A 23,577-nucleotide genomic window follows, 5' to 3' on the forward strand; every position below is an offset into this window, starting at 1 on the left:
AAACGGATTAAAATATTAAAATTTTTTAAATTGTCAATAAAAATAAAGGATTCAATATATTGAGTTATAAGCTGAACAAAACGATGCGTCTTTTAAATTTGGGATAATTTTTAGAGAAGGTATTGTAAAAAATAGCCAAAGGTTAAAGGAAATTATTTATTAAAAGCGTAGGCGACGACAAATTTTATATAGCATTATCCTTTTTTCAAAAGTCATACCCCAAAGATTTACAAAATCGTGAGCCTGTTAAAAGCGTATAATATTGGAATGCTGCTTACTTTATTAATGGGTATTACAATTACAATGCTTGGCCAAGACAAATGTTAATTTTACCCCGACTCTTGTCGTATCTTAACACTAAATAATAAAACTAAGCGTCAAGCCGCCAGATCCGTTTCTCATTGCACAAGTCGACTCTCGGTATTAGCCAAACACACCTAGGACAGGAGACAGCAGTCCTCCTAGCATACCTTTTGGCGATGGCAACGTGCCGCCGAGATCCACCTTGATGGAACCTTCCAAGCCGCGAGGAGGTTCTTGCCTAGTTGATGACGAGAACCCGAATAAATTCCCAAGTCCTCCGAACAAGTTTCCGAATGGGGTGAAAATTCCAAATGGGTCAAATGAACGTCCGCTAAGGAATCCAGTTCCGAAAAGTCCATTTTGACCAAATATTCCCGTACCAAACAGTCCACCGTTTCCGAAGATTCCACCGCCCCCACTTACCGAACCGCCCCCACTTAGCGAACCACCTCCACCTACCGAACCGCCTCCACCTACCGAACCACCTTGTTGGCCGACAGACCCAACTCTTCCAGAAAATGATCCTCCGGGTAATAATCCTCCTGGTAAAAGTCCTCCAGGTAATAATCCTCCACGCAATAATCCTCCAGGTAATAATGATAGTAGGCCGCCCGAGAATGGTTTACTAAGTGAAATTCCATCTGTGAATGATCCACCCGGCTGGTTCGGACCAGGACTAGGACTTGGTCCACCAGGTCCCAATAATGGCCGATTTAAGGGAAAACGACGAGACAATCCCAGTGGATAATTATATCCTGGAATGCCTGGCGGAATGAGATATGGATCGTAGGGGCGTGCGTTTTTGATTATAGTAATCAAATCGCTTCCCTGCCCGACTCCAGCTGTAACTTTACTATATCCGGGACTGAAGATATCCCCTCCAGCCAATATATTAGCAGCTTTGGCTGCTTGTAAGGCAGCAGCAGCAGCTGATAAAGCACCTCCAGTTCCATAAATACCACCGTCAAGTCCTCGAAGTCCCCCCGGATTAGCTCCAAAGAGAACATCTAAGTAGCGTAGAGGCGCCATCTTGAAGTCTGCCAAACCCTGGATTGCGGACTCGCCCTGTCGGGCCAACTCACTGATAACAGCATGTGAGTTGCGACAAAACAGTATAAGAGAAAGGACGAGAATCTGCAAGCAGGGCATTTAAACACAGTACTCTTCAACTAAAATTATTAGGAGTCTTTTTACCAAATGTCGCACCATAGCAAAAGCGCTTTAAAACTGATGCCTTCGACTTTCGACAGCCTGGTTTTTATAGTGGTTGTACATGGTAATTATAATATAAATGAGAAATTTAATGCAAAAGTGGAGTTCTGAGTTCAGGCAGCAGACAAGGTATAAGCTTATACTACCGTAGGAAATTGTCGAATAATTCAAGACACACTTTTGTTCGTTATTATTATCAAACTGATTGAATATATCATAACAACTAAGAGATCACTAGTTAATTAAACTTTAAATAAAATAATTATACACAGAATTAAATTAATGTTTCGATTGATAATGCATTTTGCATTAATAAATATTGAGACAAGAGAGAAAGCTATAGTCGAGTACCTCGACTATCAGAAACCCGTTACTCAGCCAAAAAAAATGCGATTGTGATGATGATATGCAGCAAGAAGACGGCTTGCACTGCTTCCATTCCATGATTCCATTATTATAGCCGTTACTCGTAGAGTAAAAGGGTATAATGTATTCGTGCAAAAGTATGTAACAACTAGAAGGAAGCGTTTCCGACCCCATAAAGTATATATATTCTTGATCAGAATCACTAGCCGATTCGATCTAGCCATGTCCGTTTGTCCGTCTGTCTGTCTGTCTGTCCGTCCGTATGAACGCTGAGATCTCGGAAACAGGGATCGTAAATAAGAGTTAACCTATTCAAAAAAATTGACATATAACTCTTATTCTCCAATTTTTATTATAAAAATTGACAAATAACTCTTATTTGTTGATTTTTATAATAAAAATTGAAAATAAAGATTGAATTGAAATTACTCTTGAACTGTAAGGTGCATTGGTTTACAATTTTTGCATATACAATCTACGCTTTAATACCTTTCTGTTGATATGCCATATGTCCCCAAACTATTTTTTATAATGTACCAAATGAGTAAAATAAAATAGTAGAAGCGTGCATTATAACTTTTGCAACAAATCGTCAATACTACCTGTGTAAAGCCTGTCATATGTGTAACGTATCACGATGGGGCGTAAACGAGATTTTTTTGTGCGCGACTTTTTTACATTTAATGCGAAAAGTAACAAGTCATTGTGTAAGATTTGCAATCATTCTTTAAAAGGATCTTATTTTACCAACTTAAGAAGGCATCTTAAAGAGACTCATAAAAAGATATATGAGGAAAAGGAGGATCAAATCGAAAATGGTCCCCAGGAGAAAAAAACAAAATTTGCAGTATCTCTCTCTTCGCTTGAGGTAACAGAAGCATGTGTGCAACTCGTAACAGATGAAAAAGTGCCTTTTAAGCTGTTGGACTCGGCTCCGTTTAAAAAGTTAACGGAACAAATTTTTTCTGGCTTAAATATGACACCAATTACATCCCGGACGATAATGAAATTAGTATCAGATAAGTATGACTATGAAAAGAAAAATCTTCAGAAGAGCCTTAAAAATAAAATTATATCGGTAAAGGTCGACATGGCATCGCGACACTCCAGAGGAGTGCTAGGACTTAATATTCAATATTATTCTAATAATTCTATTGAAATTAAGACATTAGGCATAATTGAGCTGCACCAGAAACAGACCGGACTTAACCTTAGCTTCGAGATCGAACAAATTTTGGAAGAATTTTCTGTGTCCAAACAGCAAGTATATACTCTGACATCGGATAACGGAAAGAACATTATCAAGGCCATAGAATATTTAAATGACGATTCTGCACTGTTGGATGATTTTGAAAATGACGATCTTGTGGAAGATTTTCACGTCTTCTCTATATCATCAATACGCTGCGCAGCCCACTCGATTCAACTGGCAGTTAACGACTTCTTAAAAAATGAACGTCGACAGGACATTATAAAAATAGCTAGGAAGATGATAAAGACCTTGAGAACACCGAATTTCAGGTAATCTAGTGAATTAACATTCAAAAAAAAAACTTAAAATTTCTGAAATTTGTAGGCTAGCAATTTCGAACACGTCCCTTCCCCAGCCGGTAGTCGACATTCCGACTAGGTGGAATTCTACATATTCGATGCTAAAAAGTGCATGCATTTATAAAAAGTTTACCGAGGACCACCTCAAAGAGAATATGAAGTTATCGATCTCCCAATGGACGGACATAGAACTGCTTCTAACTGTACTAGAGCCAATTTTCAAAGCAACTCAAAAATTACAAAGCGAACAGCTATATTTTGGTGACTTTTACAAGCTTTGGCTTGAAACGAAATTAGCCGTAAAATCTATGAATAACGTTCATAGTAAGGATCTAACGCTCTGCTTGGAAAGTCGTGAGAATATTCTCACAACAAATGACGTGATGCTCTCTGCCATTTATTTGGATCCACGAATTTGTCGGATTTTAATTAAAGATCCAAATCAGCAAGAGTTAGCCAGAGCACATTTAATAAAACTAATGCGACAAATACTTACTTTAAATAAACCGGTAAGTTTAATTATTAGAATTCATATATTTACTATAACCTGTTTATTTAACAGGAGTGTAAAAAACTGATCGAAGATGATGATTCAAAACCGACTTCATCTCATAATACATCTTCAAGCGGGCTTTTAAGCGAATTTTTAAATTCAATCGAAGTAGAAAGCAATGAGGAATCCGACAACGATGATGATCAGCTTAAATTGGCGTCTAGGGAAATACAAAATTACCTCCCAAAGCCAATTGATTTAAAAACGGACTTAATGGAGTATTGGGAAGAAAAAAAATTCATCTATCCAAACTTATACCGACTGGCGAAAGTTGTACATTGCGTTCCTGCTACTCAGGTCTCCGTAGAACGCTCTTTTTCGGCCCTGAAATTAATGCTGTCGGATTTAAGGTGCAATCTATCGTCAGAATCAATCAAAAAATTAATGTTTCTAAAATTAAACAAATAAATCTCGTATTATATGTGTATTGGAATGCAATTTACTTAACCCGGTTTTGTAATTATATGTCGCCTGTTATTTTGCTTTACCCATTTGGTACATTATAAAAAATATTCTGGTGACATATGGCATATCAACAGAAAGGTATTAAAGCGTAGATTATATATATACAAATTTTAAACCAATGCACCTTACAGTTCAAGAGTTATTTCAATTCAATCTTTATTTTCAATTTTTATTATAAAAATCAACAAATAAGAGTTATTTGTCAATTTTTATAATAAAAATTGGAGAATAAGAGTTATATGTCAATTTTTTTGAATAGGTTAACTCTTATTTACGATCCCTGCTCGGAAACTACAAAAGCTAGAATATTGAGATTTCCCACACATTTTCTTGGGCTTCCTACGCAGCGCAAGTTTATTTCAGCCGAGCGGATAAGCAGAGCAATTCCCTATGCTTACTTAATAGGACGCTACCGACCGCTGATTTATACCTATCAAAATGTAGAAGACATTTTTCAAATCTCTATCTCCCTCGCACACCCTTAAGCTGAGTGACGGGTATTAGATAGTCGGGACACCAACCCGACTTTAGCGTTCTCTCTTGTTTACAGGTTGCTTTATTTATTTATTAAGTTTATGCTTTGGTTCCCACGCTAAAAACTGTACCCGAGCTCCACCAAAGTGTCAAGTTTGTTTAAAGAAAATATTTACAAGCACCTCGGCACTTTAAAGGATGCCTCACCGCATACAACAACAGAACGAAAAGAAAAACTTTAAACCAAATCGAAGTAAACGAAGGTAAATATTCGGTTTACTATTTGACTGGGTGGTGAGTTTTTGGTTTGCTTTTCTAAGGATTTCCATTTTCTAAAAGAATAGGAGGGTGGATAGACCTTCAGGATGCAAAATACAAACTCAAAGAAGTGACACACAAAGTTTAGAGTTGAAGTATTTGACTACTTCGTCTTACAAAATGTTCTTCCCCTCTTTTGATAAGCGCGAACACCTTTCAATAAGGCCACAGCAGCTAAATATTTAAAACTGCATCATTCGAATGTGTTTTTATTGCCGCACCTTCGAGGGTGCCCGGATGTGTTGTCCTTTGGGTTTTTCATTCTAATATCCGCCGGTGATAAGTTGAATTATTGACAAGAGTCCACGGAAGCGACAAGAAGAGCCTTGGTCGATGTCCAGCCCACGGTGTTTTTAATGTCCTTCTTCAATGTCTGAACTCCCCATCTCTGGCTCTCTGTCGGCCGTTGATTCGATTTTGGTCTTTGGGGTTGCCATGCCGCCCGCATTAAAGGAAGCCGTGATATATTTTATCTGATAATATTCTTTACTCACCGTGGATCTTTATTGGCTTTGATTCATGCTCATTGACATAGATGTATATGTATGTTTTTTATACCCGTTACTCGTATAGTAAAGGTGTATATTGTATTCGTGCAAAAGTATGTAACAGGGAGAAGGAAGCGTTTCCGACCCCATAAAGTATATATGTATTCTTGATCAGGGTCATTAGCCGAGTCGATCTAGCCATGTCCGTCTGTCCTTCTGTCTGTCTGTATGAACGCTGAGATCTCGGAAACTACAAAAGCTAGAAGGTTGAGATTTCCCACACATACTCTTGGGCTTCCTCCGCAGCGCAAATTTATTTCAGACGAGCGCCACGCCCCCTTAAACGCCCACAATCACACGCTTGGGATTTTAAAATGCGTCTTGCGCCCACACCTTTTAAGATTTCCGAGAAGTATAAATGCAATTTTGTTGTGTATATTTATATCTATCGAAATGTAGATCGGACCATTATATGTATATTTACCTATACTTATAGATTTTCAAATCGGACCATTCATTAAAAAGTTACGCGCAATCAAAAAAATGTTATATATCCAGCTCCCTTGCACTCCCTTTAGCTGAGTGACGGGTATTAGATAGTCGGGACACCAACCCGACTATAGCGTTCTTTCTTGTTTTTAAATATGATTGGCGTTTTAGCAATGAAGCCAAATATTGTTTTAAGATTTTCGGAAAATGTGTGCTCTTTAAATGGATTCAATAACCCGTGGTATTCCCGTTTTAAGAAGTTCGTAAACCTCTTTTGGCCAACTAATTGAAAACGACCCAGCAACAACCGTCTACACAAATATATCATAAATGTCAACCCATTAGACCTTCTCCTGCTAGGATGATGGCGAGAATGCGTGTCGTATGTAAATTAATACAAATGGAGAAATGGGATAATTTTGGCAAAAGAAGCAAACATGCTAAGGACATCAAAAGGGCACACGCAATAGTTCGAGTTCAAGTCTTCAAGTGCTAATAAACTACAAACACATTCCGAATGCGCGTAATAATTTATGTGGGCTAATAGACGAAAAGATACACATCATATGCAGGGATCCATATCCTGTCGGTTTACCTATCTGAATATTTATCTAACGTTGCTTCAGTTTGAAGGGCCGCAAGGGTGTCACTACCCGCTGGGGCTGTATCATCGTCAACCCTTTGTTCCTCATATCCGGCGAAAATGTATGGGACATATTTTATGGTTCTTACGACCCCCGAGTATCCTACACCCAGAGGAAGCACCTTCAAAATATCAATTCTTGAATATGTATACAAGCGACCTTGATTATCAGAAATACTATTCATTTAATCAAGGTAAACATTTTTTTTCGTTTCCCAAGCCAATTTATTTCCTTGTTTGCATATCAACATGCACACACACAAAGTGTCCTTTCATTGTCTCTGAAATTTAATTAACAAAAGGGTCAATTGTCGCGTGTTACACAACTTCGTCTAACCTCCCTTTGTAGGAAAATAATAATTTTGATTAATGTATGAATTTTCGTGTGAACCTATTTGTTCTCTGTATTTATTTGTGCCCTCATGGATCAGCATTGCGTGTGTCTCATAAAAGTTTAAGTTTAATGATTGAACATTAAGTAATTACTTTCATTATTCCTAATCGTTTGTAAATGCATCGTAAAGATATATTTGTGAGTTGTTAAATTGTTAGAAAATTTAGTATGACTTCACATATTGGCGACAGCTATTTTTGTTTTTAGTTAAGCTGTCTACATTTACTTTAGGAACGGATTACAGTATACCATTCATATGAATTACACGAACTATTTTTAAAATCAAATTAAAACAAAAAGCCAATACTCTAGCGTTCACACTTGTCATCCTCCTTTGCATACAGTTTTTCTCTTCGGTTGTAAAAACGCCCCTTCCAGAGCTAAGTGGACAAAAGTTTTCTAGACGCATAACAAAATCAATAAATGACTTGTGAACTTTTCCATCCATTGTTTTGCTTTGGGATAGTTTAAAGTTCTGGGTTCCACATTCGACTTTGTTATTTAACCGTATGGCGCCCAAGATAGATTTGACTGTAGGTACATTGCCAGTCTGACATTTCAAAAAATGTATATGCAACTTAATGCACTGATGTTTCTTCACACCTAAGCATCACAATGCGGTCCCAGCCATGAATTTTTTATGGGCGTTTTTAAGCAAAACAACTTTGGACTAGTGCGGGTGCCCAAAGATAACTAGCAAGTGTAGCAAAAACCAGTCAGCAAACACTGCTGTAAAATCAACCCAAGATAGAGGCAAGACTCGAAGTACACTCAACGGCGCTGTCAGTGCCAAATGTTTACCCTGTCGCATGGGCAGGCATGTATAATAAATGCTCCAGCAGAGTGCAGCTTGAATATGTGCTAAACTGTCAGTAATTGGAGACAAGCCGAGCACTTAGACATACACATCCCACCACACCCACCACTTACGATTTTTACACACAACCGGAGAGAACCCTCTCCCTTAATATGAGCTTTCGCCACGGTAATTAACTTTACAAATCGCATGCAAGTGTGTGATTAATTATTCCAAAACCGGACACTCAAGCTAGCAAACCGGACAGTTAACCCATTTCGGCATCGATAAGGGTTGAACTCACAGCTGTGGAAAAGGCGTTGCGGGGGTGTGCAGCAGGGTTTTTGACATTTAAAATTTCTGAAATACATTTGATGAATGTTTGCTCATAAGGCGTAAATTGAAACTATTCTTGACCATGGACCCAAAACTTGTGGCCGTGTGACCACATGCCACTTAGCACATGGTTTGGCCAACGGACCCCAATCACCCAGCCCCAACTACTCACATCCCGGTACAATTTGGACGGTCGCACATATGTTTCCCAGAAAAAGGGGTTTTTGTGGGTCAGTTTTCTTATCAGCGTCAAAGTTTTGCTTTAATTTTGACTTGGTCAACACTTCGTTAATCACACCCGGCCAGACACACGTACTTCTGCTGCCTTGTGGTCAAGGACATGTGCGTGTGTGTAAAAGATTTATTAGATGCTTATCGCTAAATTGAAAATTGGGTGTACGATGCCGTGTCACTTTAGGGCACGCACACAGCATCCTTTTCGACATTTCTAACCCTCATAATCGAGCAAGTTCCTTACTGCTTTGGTATGCCTTATTTTGTATTCAAATTCACATCTCCACTGATCCTTATATTTACAACACAAACCCTTGGCATTTATCCTGAACAGCTGTTTATTTCAGCTACCAATTTCCAAAGGTGGGTAATACACAAAACGGGAAGGGTTAACTTGGGGTTGTTGACCGTGACAGCGTTGCCTATTTTCACATCAATTCAAATTATTATATATAGCTCAATTGAAAATATATTTGATCACAAAGAATGACATAGATCTAGATACCAAATGTGCTATTACTCTGCTCCAAATTCGGCACTAGGTATTTTCCTTTAATTTTTGTTTTTCCCTTTAAATGAAACGGAAGAGAATAAAGAGATGGAAAAACCAAAAAAAACAAAAATTTCTTTAAAAAACTCAAACAGTTGAAAACTTGCTTTGCCTCAAGTGGAAACAGCAAGAAAAAACTTATTATAAGCACATAATAATACACGCGTATGTCTGCCGGTAGCCGCGCAGTCCTTTATCCTTCATAATTTGCGGGTCTGTTTGTTGCTGCTGCTGATGATGGAGAGCCCACTATAACTGCAATGTGAACCTAAAGCAGAAAAAAGTGTAAAAAGTTATCCTTCCTTTCTGCATGCGAAGCAACTGCCTTGGGTGCCCGTTTCCTTTAGTTTTCCCAGTTGAGTGGCAAAAAGTTAATGGATTGTTAGCTTGCGGTTTCCTTGGTATCTGCAATTAAAACGCGAGGATGTGGGGACTTTTCGTTAAGGATCCTTACGGCCTCTCGTGCTTCGTTTAAAGTTAACAAAATTGTATTCCAAGTGTGTGTTACTCGGAATCTACTAAATACCCTGGAAATAAATAAACACACGCATTATACCGAAAAAAAGGTTTCTCGCGCCTCCCTGACAACATCATTATTACTTCTTGCCAAACTAGGTTCTCAAGCTACTGCCTTAATTTGCCACTAGTTTTCATTTCGCTAAAAAAAGATGGGTTTTATCCTTTTTGGTGCATTCTTGAGGAAATATTTTATGCAAAATTGTCCACGTTTCCGAGTTGGAAGAAAAAATCGATAACCTACATCTGAAGCATCAAAAAAAAACACAGGGAACAATAGCTGATGTAGAAAGCAGAAACAACAATAATTAAAGTCCTAAAATGAATAACAACCCTCCATTCGACAGTCGAAATTTTCATGCGCGGCATGCGTGTTTTTATACTATAGCTTTATTTTAAAAGTATACAAATGTTATTTATTGCTTTCCCTTACTGGGAGTATTTTAATATTTTAAGACAATAGCTCAGTCAAGCATGCCGCTGGATGCTAGGGGTATTAAATAATGAAAAGCTTCGCCGTTGGGGTTTTTATTTGCTCGAATTTAAAGCAAAAAACACACGTGCAAGAAAACAAGAGAGAATGCTATAGTCGGGTGGGTGTCCCGACTATCTAATACCCGTCACTCAGCTAAAGGGAGTTCGAGGAAGATGGATATATAAAATTTCGATTGCTCATAACTTTGTGTGGGACTTAAGTTATTCAAGTTTTCCCTCTGATTCCAGGTTTTCCTTGACGGTCGATAATTGAAAATAATTTGATATTTCAATTTAGTCATCTAATGACGCATGGACACGTGTCTTGTTAGGCAAACATATGATGTGGCTTCACCTCAGTCAGACAAAAATTTTCTTAAGGCGAGTTTTCTGTTGAAAGTGTCCTCTTCTGTCCACTCCCAACCAACTTCGGCACAAGGAGGAATTTTCGGGTTCTTCGGCCACGCCAGACGCATATGCTAATTAAGCAATTAATATTTGTGGGCGAGACAACTTAATTTATTTACAAAGAAAGCATATTTTCCCTCATGAAATGTGATATTAGTTCTTGGTCCTTTTTCGCTCCTGTTTTAGTTTGAGTCACCCGGCAAGACAATAAACTTATCACATGTTACCCATTGCCCCGGGCCTGAAACTTTAGCAGCCAGTTTGATTTGCGGTCGTCCTGGATTTGTCCTTTACATGTACGGAGCTCGCCTGTCAGGACACTGATATGCCACTCATTCCCCTTTTCTAAATCTTATGAAATTTAAGTATTTCATCAACTTGCAATGCATAGTCAGCAATAATATTGTCTTAGACACATTCTGAACTGCAAAGGCACTGTTTTGCGGCTTTGTTGAGCATGTGCGGGTCCTTTAAGACACAAGCCAAGTGCATATATATAGATACTCGAGCTGCTGTGTCTTGGGGCAGCATTTGTCAGACGCCAAAATAAAATGAGTTGAGTTGGGATGCGGTTTTTCTGACATATTTGATTAAGTTGGTCTGCCGAAATGGGATAGTCAAGAGAGCAAGAAGCAATAAAATTAAATTAAATTAAAGTTTTAACTTTAGTACTAATGCATATTTAATATTTTTTAAGACCTGAAATGATTTTTGTTTATTTATAAAATTATCTAGACTGTGAACCTTATGTCTTGAAAAACATTTTATATGAGATACATTTGTTTATGTGGATTATTTTCGAATGCTATAAATGCATCGCATGACATTTTATATGATCCTTAACTCTTTAATGAAAAAACAAGAAAGGAAGCTAACTTTGGCCAGCCGAAGCTTATATACCCTTGCAGATAAAGTAATGCTCACTCGATGCAGTTCCAGGGATTCCAGATTCAGCGTATCTATTTTAATTTTGTTTATACATAAGTAGTCAAGAATCAAAACGCCTACTTCCTACGAAGTTACGATGAATTTTCTTATATTTGTTTGAATATTCCTAAGGAAGCCTTAAGATATAGTGGTCCGATCCGGCTCGCTCCGACATATGTACTACCTGCAATAGAAAGAAGACTTTCGGGAAAGTTTCATCGCGATAGCTTTAAAACTGAGAGACTAGTTCGCATAGAAACGGACAGACGGACATGGCTAGATAGACTCGGCTATTGGTCCTGATCAAGAATATATATACTTTATGTGGTCGGATGTGGTTCACTGCGTTGCAAACATCTGACTGAAATTATAATACCCTCTACAAGGGTATAAAAAGTTACTTTTTTGTGTGTCAAATTTGAAATATGATTTATGATTCAAGCCCCGCATTTAATTTTGTTTCGGATTTTTCCTACAGCTTTGGAACCCCATCCTCCGCTGTCTGTTCATCCTTTTGCTTGATTAAGATTAGAAAGCGCCAAAAATCGCCTCCTATTCTCTTCGAGTAAACAAAAGGAGCGCCCTTTTATACCTAAAATTTGGTTTGCTTCTTGTTGTCTTCTTTGGTGGTTGTCAGAGCGTTCTGAAAAACAAGTATTTAATCAGAAAGAAAAATTAAAATTGATGCTTTTCTTGTTTTGCAATAGGCTTTTCGGAAATTCGAACGTTTGAAGGTAGTGTGGACCTCAAACCATTTTAGATTATTAAAATGTAACAATGGGAGGATGTCTGCAGAAAACTGGAATGCTTTGACACTTTCTAAATTAAAGTGACTTGCTCCTGCGCAACATATAAAGAATAAGTATATCCTGTAAAGGATATAACAGATAGAAGGAAGCGATTGTACGCACATCAACTTTATACATTTATTCTTAATCACTACTTGACTGTCTGCTTGCCTGTTGGCTTAAAGGATGTCCAGGATGTCCAAGCTGGTGAGACGGGGCGCTGCAGGAATGTTTTCAGTACACATTTGTAAGACAAGGATAACGCCATTGATGCCAAATATATACAACTTTAGATTGCTGCAGAGTGAATTTAATTTGTATAAGATTATATATTTGTGTTTTATTTGTACTTATTTGAAAAGATTTTGATACCCTTGCAGAGGGAGACGTTTCCGACCCCAAAAAGGATATATATTCTTGATCAGCATCACTAAACGAGTCGATCTAGCCATGTCCTTCTGTCCGTCTGTCTGTCCGTTTCTACGCAAACTAGTCTCTCAGTTTTAAAGCTATCGGCTTGAAACTTTCCCAACAGTCTTCTTTCTATTGCAGGTAGTATATAAATCGGAACCGACCGGATCGGAAAACTATATCTTATAGCTCCCATAGGAAGGAAACGTTAAAAAAATTCTAGCTTCGGTGTTTTTATATTCTTGCAGAGGGTATTATGATTTCAGTCAAAAGTTTGCAACGCAGTGAAGGAAACGTTTCCGACCCCATAAAGTATATATATTCTTGATCAGCATCACAAGACGAGTCGATCTAGCCATGTCCGTCTGTCCGTCTGTCCGTCCGTCTGTCCGCCCGTTTCTACGCAAACTAGTCTCTCAGTTTTAAAGCTATCGGCTTGAAACTTTCCCAACAGTCTTCTTTCTATTGCAGGTAGTATATAAGTCGGAACCGACCGGATCGGAAAACTATATCTTATAGCTCCCATAGAGAAGAAACGTTAAAAAATTCTAGCTTAGGTGTTTTTATACCCTTGCAGAGGGTATTATGATTTCAGTCAGTAGTTTGCAACGCAGTGAAGGAGACGTTTCCGACCCCATAAAGTATATATATTCTTGGTCAGGATCAATAGGGAAGTCGATATAGCCATGTCCGTCTGACCGTTTGTCCGTCTGTATGTCTGCTTCAATACCGTTTGCGAGCGACTTAAAACTTTCAGTCATCCTAAAACATGTGTACGCAGTTGAAGTTTGAAAACGTCTATATCGTATATACCCCCATAGGAACAAAAACATGGATGCGTTTTTCGGCAGGTTAATCATATTCGAGTGCCACTCCATCAACAACAGTGCCCAGGACGTCGCCTCGCTGATCAGGCAATGCCAGACTCCACCCTCGCTCCCGCCTAAAAGGGAGCAGCTGAAGAGCAGCTGGACGCCATCATCGGAGACTCGGGATCCGACAAGGAGAGCCAACTTTCGTCCGCCCTGGCCCTGGTACACACGCATCAGCGACTTGCAGGAGCACACCTGTGGGTTTAACACTGTGGAGCAAGTCTCGAAGTACGAATGGAAGTGCCCCTTCTGTCCGTACACGTCCGTACGGACAAGCGTCGACGTGCACCTGTCGGTCCACCTTGGCAAGGAGCGTTTCCACTGCAAGGTGTGAAACATATGGATCGCCGGCTTAAACAGCATGAAGAGGCACCAGGAAACGCTCCTGCACAAGAGGCGGCTTCAGGGCAACGTCGAACGAAAGGAGTCCCAGTGCATCTTGCGCAAGTACTCCACAACGAGCAAGCAGGCCTTCGAAAGGCACCTCCAGAGTTCGCGCCACATCAGCCTGGCCACGGCGAAGAAGGAGCAGCTGCTGCTCGTCAGCCAGACCGGGAACCGCAGGTACCTGGGCAATAGCCAGAGGGACAAACAGGCGGCCGCCGACCTCCTGGAAGCCATTGACGATGTGACTCCAAAAGGACCGACCTTTTCCGGTTTAAAATGCCGGTATTTATCGATTCCGGCTTATTTTCGATCATTTCCGGTCATTTCCGATTTCCGGCTTCTGGGGGTGAAAAAAAAGGGCGACTCGTGCTGCTAAGCAATTTTAAAACACAGGCCGATTTGTGCAGCTAAAATTTGAAAACACAGGGTGGCGCAATTTTACACTATTTTCTACATACGGCAGGTGGCGTTTTGTTTTAACATATGTAGAATACGTGTGTAAAATAAGACCGTCTGGCGGCCAACCTGAGAACTGCTGTAGTTGTTTTACCAATCTGCTAGATGGCGCATATTAAAAACTTGAGGGCACGGTTCGAGTCTTAGCTAAATCCTACACTTTTCCAATAAGCAGTTGAAGCGGTATAGCCAAGACACGAACCCTCTTATGCACTGCTTACATGTCAAAAACTTCATTCAAGCTGTTCATAGTTTTGAATGCATTGCGCAATAAGTGGCTTCCAGTGCTTGCAAAACTTACTTCAATTATTCTGGTTTCCCTGATCATTCACGTTTTTATACCCTTGCAGAGGGTATTATGATTTCAGTCAGAAGTTTGCAACGCAGTGAAGGAGACGTTTCCGACGTTTCTTGATAAGCATCACTAGACGAGTCAATCTAGCCATGTCCCTCTGTCCGTCTGTCCGTCCGTCTGTCCGTCTGTCCGCCCGTTTCTACGCAAACTAGTCTCTCAGTTTTAAAGCTATCGGGATGAAACTTTCGTAAAAGTCGTATTTCTATTGCAGGTAGTATATATGTCGGAACCAACCGGATCGGACAACTATAGCTTATAGCTCCCATAAAAAAAAAAACGTAAAAAAATTCTAGCTCCGGTGTTTTTTGAAATTTTACCTTCTACTCTTGGGAATATTTTTTTTTTATATATTTCTGAATTTCGGTTTTTTTGTTTTTTAAATCGGATTTTTAAAAGATCGAACTACTATATCATATAGCTGTGATAGGAACGATCGAAAAATTAATGTGAAATAATAAGAAATTTAACATTTTTTCTCAACTGCGCATATGAAATTTTAGATTTTCTTCAAAATCTAACTCCGCCAGTGCACATTTAAAAACGTGTTAAGTTGCACGTTGTTCTTCTAAGCCGTTCTCAAGATATACTAATTTGAAGTTTGAGAACATTTTTTAAGTTCTTAACTTCAAAAATGCCTAGCGCCCACAAATGGACACCAAAAAATTTTTAAAAAATCACAGATGATAACCAAGGCAAACCTCTAAGACTTTAGGTACGTAAGTGCATCCTGCGTTTTTATCGAAACCACGTTTTGAAAGTCCGTGGTCATTGGCATTTCTAAACGGCTCAATCGATCGTTTTCAAATTTGTCGCATACTTTTCTGCATAAAAACCCGCCCCCAGAAGGCGGGTTTTTTCTTTTCTTAAGCTAAATGTAAAAGCAGAATGGAAATCCGAAAATTTTTGGAAGAGATACAGTGGTCACCGCAAAACTCTTTTTTTAATAGTGTTCCAGAATTCGCTTTGCCACCGATATATTAGCCGATAGTATCGGCTTTAAAAATTAGTGGATTTTATTTAAATGACACTTTATAATATACAATTGGTTTGAATTAAATCCATCCAACCCGTTTTTATAGAAAAAATCGCAAAGTTACTAGATTTTTGATGCCATAGTCATATTGAGTAAAATTAGTTACAAACAAGAAAGGAAGCTAGCTTCGGCCAGCCGAAGCTTATATACCCTTGCAGATCATTCCTATTAATTAACAATTCGCAAAAATGTTCAATTTTCTAATATTTCTCATTAATTTTCCGATCGTTCCTATGGCCGCTATATGATATAGTCGTCCGATTTTGATCAAATTAAAATTGAAATTCGGAAATATTTAAAAAGAGTCATATCCCAGAGTAGAAGATAATACAATAAAAACCAAAGAAGCTAGAATTTATTTCCTATTACTTTTCCATTAATTTTCCGATCGTTCCTATGGCAGCTATATGATATAGTAGTCCGATTTTTTAAATAATTAATTCGAAATTCAGAAATATTTAAAAAATAACATCCCCAAAAGTAGAAGGTAATATTTCAAAAAACACCGAAGCTAGAATTTTTTTAACGTTTTCTTTTCCGATCCTTCCTATGGGAGCTATAAGATATAGTTGTCCGATCCGGTCGGTTCCGACATATATACTACCTGCAATAGAAAGAAGACTTTTGGGAAAGTTTCATCCCGATAGCTCAAAAACTGAGAGACTAGTTTGCGTAGAAACGGACGGACAGACGGACGGACAGACGGACGGACAGACGGACGGACAGACGGACGGACAGACGGACAGACGGACATGGCTAGATCGACTCGTCTAGTGATGCTGATCAAGAATATATATACTTTATGGGGTCGGAAACGTCTCCTTCACTGCGTTGCAAACTTCTGACTGAAATCATAATACCCTCTGCAAGGGTATAATAAACCTTTTAATGCTTCATTATGCATTATGCATTATGACTTCCCAACCTTTTTCTTGTGGTCATTCCAGAAATAATATTTTTGTTTAAACTAGTTAAATAAAATATTTACTTGCTTTATTTGCTAAATGATGAAAGAGACGAACAGAAAGACATGACTACATCAACTCATCTGTTGCGATATATAATGAATATACTTCCTAAAAGACTTTACTACGATGAAAACTTGTGACCAAAATAATAATACCCCTCTGCTAGGGTATAAATAATATACAGAAGTAGGAACTTATAAATAAATAGAAGATAGGGATATAAGAAGAAATGGAGCAGCTAAACCCATATTAACGATTATGACGGTGGCATCGTTACAGCCCAGATTATTTAAACTCACACTGTACTGCGCCTCATCTGGTGTTTGACAAGCCTCAATTGTACACGAAACTTCACCAAAACCTTGTGCCTGCACTGAAAAAAATAATGGAGGACAAGGCTCAAATTCATATCCAACGCAAGCGTCAGTAAGATCATAACTATATGAGCCCAATGCTGTAGACTCGCAGGTCTCCTCCGCCCTTAATGGCGCACTCATGTTTCTAAATGGTCGTTCGATACTCCGAGACATGCAAACAGTAAATGTAATTTGACTTATGGGGGAGATCTTAAGGTATCGCATGCTTTGTCTAGCTGGTAGATAAAGGGAATCCAATCTATAGAAATTTATACTGCCCAGACGACCAAATTGTTGAAGAGAGTTGGATCCAAACTCACTAATGACACCGTTTGCATAACAGCGTGGATTTGAAATTCGACGCGGCACTGTAATACAAGTTTTTGTAAATTTGAATTATTTTATAAATGCATTAGAAATTTTACCTTGCCGAATCCGTGTAATAACGGGGTCACCACAGCTTTCGGGTGGCTTTTCGGTGTTTAAAAGAAACAAATCTTTGCTCGGGTCTCGAACGAAATCATGAAACCTTACCAAAGCCCCACCACCGTAGTAAATGAAGTGTAAATTGGGCAGACGCCAACGCAATCGCTCCATATATCGCTGACAATAGTCGTAGTCTTTCTCGTCTACATAGGATAGTGGGCTTGGTATGAGAAGCGCAATTAGTGATCGACCCCCAAGATTGTCGGTAGCCCGATCTGCTTCGAGCAAGTCTTCAACTCTAACGCTTAAAGTGTTTAGGATCAGCGGCAGATTAAAACCAGTTGGATCTGTAATATATACTTAAGTCAGATGTCAATCATTTAATTACGTTCTTACGCCAAGAGTGTGATGTGGAATTCCATTCCTGGTAGACGTTGATAATGTAGTCGGTGGTATTAACGATAGCTGTCCCATCAGAAGCTGCGAAAAGGGTTACTTTACTGGCGCACGGATGAATGTTAAGATCCTGAAGGACATAACTGTAAAAAGTAGCATTATTTTTTATCAATTTCTTTACTAACGTTCCCGTACTTACGCAACGTAATCAACTACCCAGCTATATGGCCAGTAAGTGTCGACAAATACATATATATCAGCCATTACTGTAGTTAGATTGGATATATCAGACCATTGTTGAGACGGAAAGTAATCAATAATTTCTAGAAGGTAAAATGAATGTCAATTTTAGTGTTTTTTGTCTTTTATTCACATGAAGAGTCTATCGGGAACCACTCTTTGAACTAAATAAAAGGAGCCAGTGTAGTTATAGTGGGGAAATTTATTCACGACTGTTTCACTGGGACATACAACTTATTTACGAAAAAATATAAGATTATAGTAAAGGACAAATAATTGTTTGTATTGGGGGACGGGAAGGTAAGGTAAGGTAACCACTAATACTACCATACACTAGCCACCGATCACTGAACCAGCCTGTGAACCAACAAGGCGAGAAGAATTGTAAGGAGGCTGGCTGCTAGGCCCGAGACTCCGCTGTAGCATCCCATGTTTACCATTGACATAATATAACGCCATTGGTCAGGGGTCTGACAGGCATCCTGTGTGCAGGATGTGGTATTTGAGGTAGCCTGGACCGACAAATACAAGTCTGGACACTGGGTGATAGTGTAGTAGCCATTACAGGCGCTTGACAGATCGTAGCTATAACTACTTCCGCTTATTTGCGAGCAACTCTGATCTATTGACGTAGCTGTAGAGCTAGTGGTCGAGTTCTGTTGCGGCCAGGAGTATGTGCGGGAAGTACATATCGTGTAACTTCCTCCGTTTTGGGACTGAATGGTCAAATACCGGTTCGCGCCAGTTCCAAAGAAATAGTTTGCCGAGACCCTGTAAAAGTTGACCTTGCCGGGCCCCACATATTGGGCTGTTTGGTCAGTGCCCCAGCTACTTGTGTACCAATTTGATCCGCAACGTGGGTTAATAACGCGTCGAGGAACTGCAACAAAAATAATTAGTTACTAAAATGATTAAAAAGAAAATTCGTATCTTCTTTTACTTTGGATAATGCGCTTTGCTACTGGTCCAGCCGATGTCGCCGCTGTACTGCCCAAAGTAAGGGAGAATAGATCTTGGGAGGGATCGCGGACAAAGCTCGAAAACCTTTGAATGCTTCCACCGCCATAGTATATAAAGCGCAGGTCTGGAATCTGCTCTTGGATGTACTGTATTTCTGTAGTGGCGTAGCTGGAGTCGCCATCATTAACGGTTGACTGGTTTGGAATGATTAGAGCCACCAAGGAGTGCCCACTTAAACTGGAATTAGTTTTTTCCTCGTTCATTAGGTTCTGGGTAAGGTTCTGAATCGTTCGCAGCACATTAGGAAGATTGAATCCCTGAGTATCTATAGAAACGAAATGTTAGCTAAAGCCAATAACTTGTAAAAACTTCCGTACATAAAGCCTGCGTAGTGACATTCCATTGCTGATAAACATCGGTGATATAGTTCGTGGTGTTCACGATGATCGACCCATCATGTGCCGAAAGCATGGTGACTGTGCTGGCATAGGGATGCACATTTAACTGCTGGATAACATAACTGAAAAATATTTGAATTATATGAGGATCTGCAACTCGCATAAAAAACTTACGTCACATAGTCAACAATGGTGCTATACTGCCAAGAAGTATCCAAGAAAATATATAGGTTAGTCATGGGAGTAATGACATCCGTCAAGTCAAGATTGGTTGTCGCCGTACAGGAGACATCGTTTAACGATTGTGCTGGAGAAGGAGGAGTCAAAGGAAAGGCAAATCGTAATGCAACGAGCACCAACAAATGGAATTTAAAATGCTTTTAGAAAATATGCAAGTACTTTTTAATACTTTTAATTAATGCAAGGTGGTTCCGCGATAATAATGAAATAAAGTTTACTTACGCACATAAGTTACCAGCGCTGCGGTGGCGTTACCGGCAAACTGAGAAATAACGACCGGCTGGAGGGTAACACGCAATTGCATCTCCCGATCCAATAGTGCTGCAAAGGCGCTAGTCTGGTCCTCCATTTCCTGTGATGGTGCCACATTTGTGAATTGGCTTTGCCTACTGCAGGCATTGATTCCCGAACTGAGGACCCCGTTTGTGGAGTAGTACATGCGTAATAGTTGAGAAAGTTTAAGGCTGGATGCCTGAGTTCTCCAACTGGCCACATTTTTTGCAAGAATCAACCCATCAAGGCCGCCCCGGATCTCCGCATCAGTCGCCTCAAGGTTGGTGCGCTGCGACAAAAAGTACCAATGTGGCAGAACCGTATCATTCCACCCGCCGGTAGCTCCAACAGAAGCTGGAGTGGTCGACGCCGGAAGCTGGACCAACGTTACTTCCGCCAAGTCCCCAGACAAAGTAGCCGCCCACCTATTGTCGATGGTACTGGTTGTTTGAGACTGACTGCGACCACGTGCACGTCTCTGAGAGGAAAGGGCCAACAGGGTAGTCAATTGGATTGTCTGTTGCTGGACGCCAGCTGCGATGCCGGCAATTAGTGTACCTGAAATTACAATTCATTACCAGGTTAAACTAGACAATAATGTTTACTTTATAACAATGATTTAAACTTTAAATAAGTCAGTGTAAAAGTAAATGTAAAGTACCTGCTGAAACCGTTCCCCAGCGCGTCCGAACAAGGCCATCCTCCACAGGGCACTGGCTAGTTCCTTCAGAACCGGCATAGGCCCAGTCGGATTCATAGTCCAATTCTCCCAACTGTTCGTACTTTGAGGCAGAGATGGAAGATCGTCCTCGTTTCTGCCGTGTCTCTAGCCATTCAACATCGCTAATGAAGTTGTTGTCATAGTCCTTCCTTAGGGACCGCGGCAGTCGCTGGGCTCGATACTGAGAGAGCTGGTTGCACACGTTGTTCTCATCACCCCGCGATCTCGTGTCAAAAGTGCTTGATAGCATAAAATGGAGGGAACACCGTTCCACACTTGTCAACGAACTGTTGGGAAAGCTGTTGGCGTTTCCCGGAATTAAACGTGATAGCAAAATTTTGAACTTGGGAAACTGGAAACCCGTTGGACTGTACGGTATTACGCCATCAGCGGCATTAATTCCAGCGGCCTTTTTAATGCCATCCTGTCGGAAACGATGCAGCAAGGACACCGCCACAGTTCGAATATCGGCTTGCACCCCCGAAGTTCCAGCGTAGCTGTTTTCCACCTTCTCGATAAGCGAGATGAGCGTGTCCATATTGGCTGGCAGACGATTATCCCGGTTCATGAAGAATGACGTGTTGTAGCACTCGACCAGTGAAGGGGGAATTTGCAACATTGCATTCTCCTGTGCCTGTGTCCCCAAAATTAGGGCAGCAGCTAGGCAGACAGCTGCTGCTAGAAGTTGTTTCGATTTCATGGTCAGGTATTTCAATTTCGTTGTGAAGCTAGAGAATACAGTGATCGGGTAACAAGAAATTAGTTTTTACTCATACATTTTACTCATAAATTCTGAGTTGACCCTGACCCGATAAGTGTGATAGCGCCATTGTTTCAAATATACCTCTAATATAAGCGGGAAGCAATCGCACCCACTTCACTGCAACTTCCTATCGCAGGTGTCTTATCAATGGATTTGTCAATGTTTATTTAGTGTAAAAGCAATCTATCGTGTTAGTCATTGGGTGGTTCTTAAACTTATGTGTTCTGTAATTCAGGTCAATCAAAAAATAAATATTAACTTATATATCTATTTTTAATACAACCAGATATTTTAAGCTTGGTAAGCACATTTACTAAACGCTGCTCTTATATATAAAGAACAACTTAGGTTGAAATTTTGAATGATATGGCATCCCAGTTTCAGGGTATTAAAATAAATTCGACTTATCTAATAAATCTCACTTCCCTACTACCTTTTCAACGGGGCGTAAGGGTGACGTCACTCGCAAATATTCTGTTATCATTTTTTTTAAATAAAGTACTGTAAACGCTCATGAGTCAAGTCCACTTTATATATATACTTTATACATTCGATATCGTTTATCAGTTTATATGAGATCCGCAGAGTACTGCTGTAGTTTGTCCTATATAGATTGGTAATACCATACAACTGATAATTGTGATACCTTGCGATTGGTGATACATAGGAAAATGAGTCAGGTGTAAAATACACAAAAGAACATTGTGGACCCGCGCCCCAATTTTTAAACTTGGTAAAGCTAACATAGTTTAAGGCACTGTGATTAGATAAAAAGTTGGCCGTAACTCGAAGCACAAATACCCCGTCATTCCTGAAATTCTTTAACTTTAGGTATTAATTTTTGTTTCCAAAACCAAAGTTCCGCGATAATTATATTGTTTTTTGTTAGCTTGCACTCGTTTTAGTAGAAAGTTTTTACGATTGGGCGTTGTAAATTAGGGATTAATTGAAGATAGTTTTGATGACAACCGCACTCTGCAGCGTTACCTTCTTTCACCCGCTGGCTTTTTCGTACTGAATGGAACCTTTTCTGACCAGTTAGAGCTGTGCCTCGCCCATGTGCCGACTGAGGCAATTGTTGTAATCTTTGAAACAATGCTTATCAGTAAGGAGTGATAAGATATGGCTGGTCGGGTAATAGTGAGCCTGTTGTGCAAAAAAAATTGTTTAATGTTACATAGTGTTAATCATATTTTTAGAAATATTATACGCCAATATGCCTACATCCAACATCATAAATAGTGCACAGTTAGTTTTAAAAATGAAAATAAAATTGTATAAGAAACTTTAAAATTAAATGCTTAACATAAAACCACTTTAAAAAATCGTTAAAATGCTGCACAAAGGCGGCATTAGTTATCCAAATTTTTCAAATTTTGTGGTGGGTGAGTATCTAAATTAACGACTGTAACTCTGTTCAGTATAGAAAAGTTTAAGGGTATTCTGAAAAATAGTCTAACAGTAAACTAGTCTTAAATGACCGAAATTAGTTTTTCAGAACTCGGCATTAATAATAAAATATCCATAAAACAGGCCCCACTCGTTTTTTACACCTACACAGTGCAAAAAAATTACTCCAAGTTAAACCCAAGTTAATTTAACTTATTTGATCATTGTGTAGCGTTCTTATGATTTTTGTTGTTATCCGGTAATCTTTCGGTAGGCGTTGGCGCTAGGACACGATATCTCTAAAAATATTTAGAGCGTCTCAAAAACTTTAACCGAGGATTTTGAAATATTTTAACTTACATTCAAAATTTCATTTTGAAATATTTTGAAATATTCTAACTTACATTTAAAATTTCATTTAATTAAAACCGAGGATTTTGAAATATTTTAACTTGCATTTAAAATTTCATTTAATTAAAAAAACCCAAAAACCCTATGTTAGCCCAACAAAACAATAAAATTATGGCAGATCCCTAACTAATATAACAAAAAAAATTACGGACAACACAATTTAAAATTTTGCTATACGGAAATACATTAAAATAAAGAGAGATGCAAGCAGCAAAGCAAAAGGCTTACATTCCATAT

At 39.2% G+C, this 23,577-nt stretch overlaps 2 protein-coding genes across 3 annotated transcripts; both read right to left on the minus strand.

The window, feature by feature from the left end:
- Nucleotides 1–257: 257 nt before the first annotated feature.
- Ebp (Ejaculatory bulb protein) lies at nucleotides 258–1,650 on the minus strand. Its single transcript, XM_017154861.3, has 2 exons — nucleotides 1,498–1,650; nucleotides 258–1,437 (listed from the first exon to the last, which is right to left on the minus strand). The coding sequence occupies exons 1-2, from the start codon at nucleotides 1,510–1,512 to the stop codon at nucleotides 424–426; spliced, it is 1,029 nt and encodes a 342-aa protein (XP_017010350.2). The 5' UTR covers nucleotides 1,513–1,650; the 3' UTR covers nucleotides 258–423.
- Nucleotides 1,651–16,841: 15,191 nt separating this feature from the next.
- Nucleotides 16,842–22,590, minus strand: LOC108066430 (uncharacterized). Of its 2 annotated transcripts, XM_017154947.3 has the most exons (7): nucleotides 22,528–22,590; nucleotides 20,718–21,505; nucleotides 20,006–20,614; nucleotides 19,718–19,850; nucleotides 19,523–19,665; nucleotides 19,126–19,470; nucleotides 18,368–19,065 (listed from the first exon to the last, which is right to left on the minus strand). In XM_017154947.3, the coding sequence occupies exons 2-7, from the start codon at nucleotides 21,475–21,477 to the stop codon at nucleotides 18,530–18,532; spliced, it is 2,526 nt and encodes an 841-aa protein (XP_017010436.2). In that variant the 5' UTR covers nucleotides 21,478–21,505; nucleotides 22,528–22,590; the 3' UTR covers nucleotides 18,368–18,529. The 2 variants fall into 2 exon arrangements, with proteins under 2 accessions (XP_017010437.2, XP_017010436.2); XM_017154948.3 differs by lacking the exons at nucleotides 18,368–19,065; nucleotides 19,126–19,470; nucleotides 19,523–19,665; nucleotides 19,718–19,850; nucleotides 22,528–22,590 and adding exons at nucleotides 16,842–17,491; nucleotides 17,549–17,896; nucleotides 17,946–18,088; nucleotides 18,145–18,268.
- Between the last annotated feature and the right edge of the window lie 987 nt (nucleotides 22,591–23,577).

This window comes from Drosophila takahashii, chromosome 2R (assembly GCF_030179915.1).
Source record: "Drosophila takahashii strain IR98-3 E-12201 chromosome 2R, DtakHiC1v2, whole genome shotgun sequence".
Classification (NCBI taxonomy): Eukaryota; Metazoa; Arthropoda; class Insecta; order Diptera; family Drosophilidae; genus Drosophila; species Drosophila takahashii.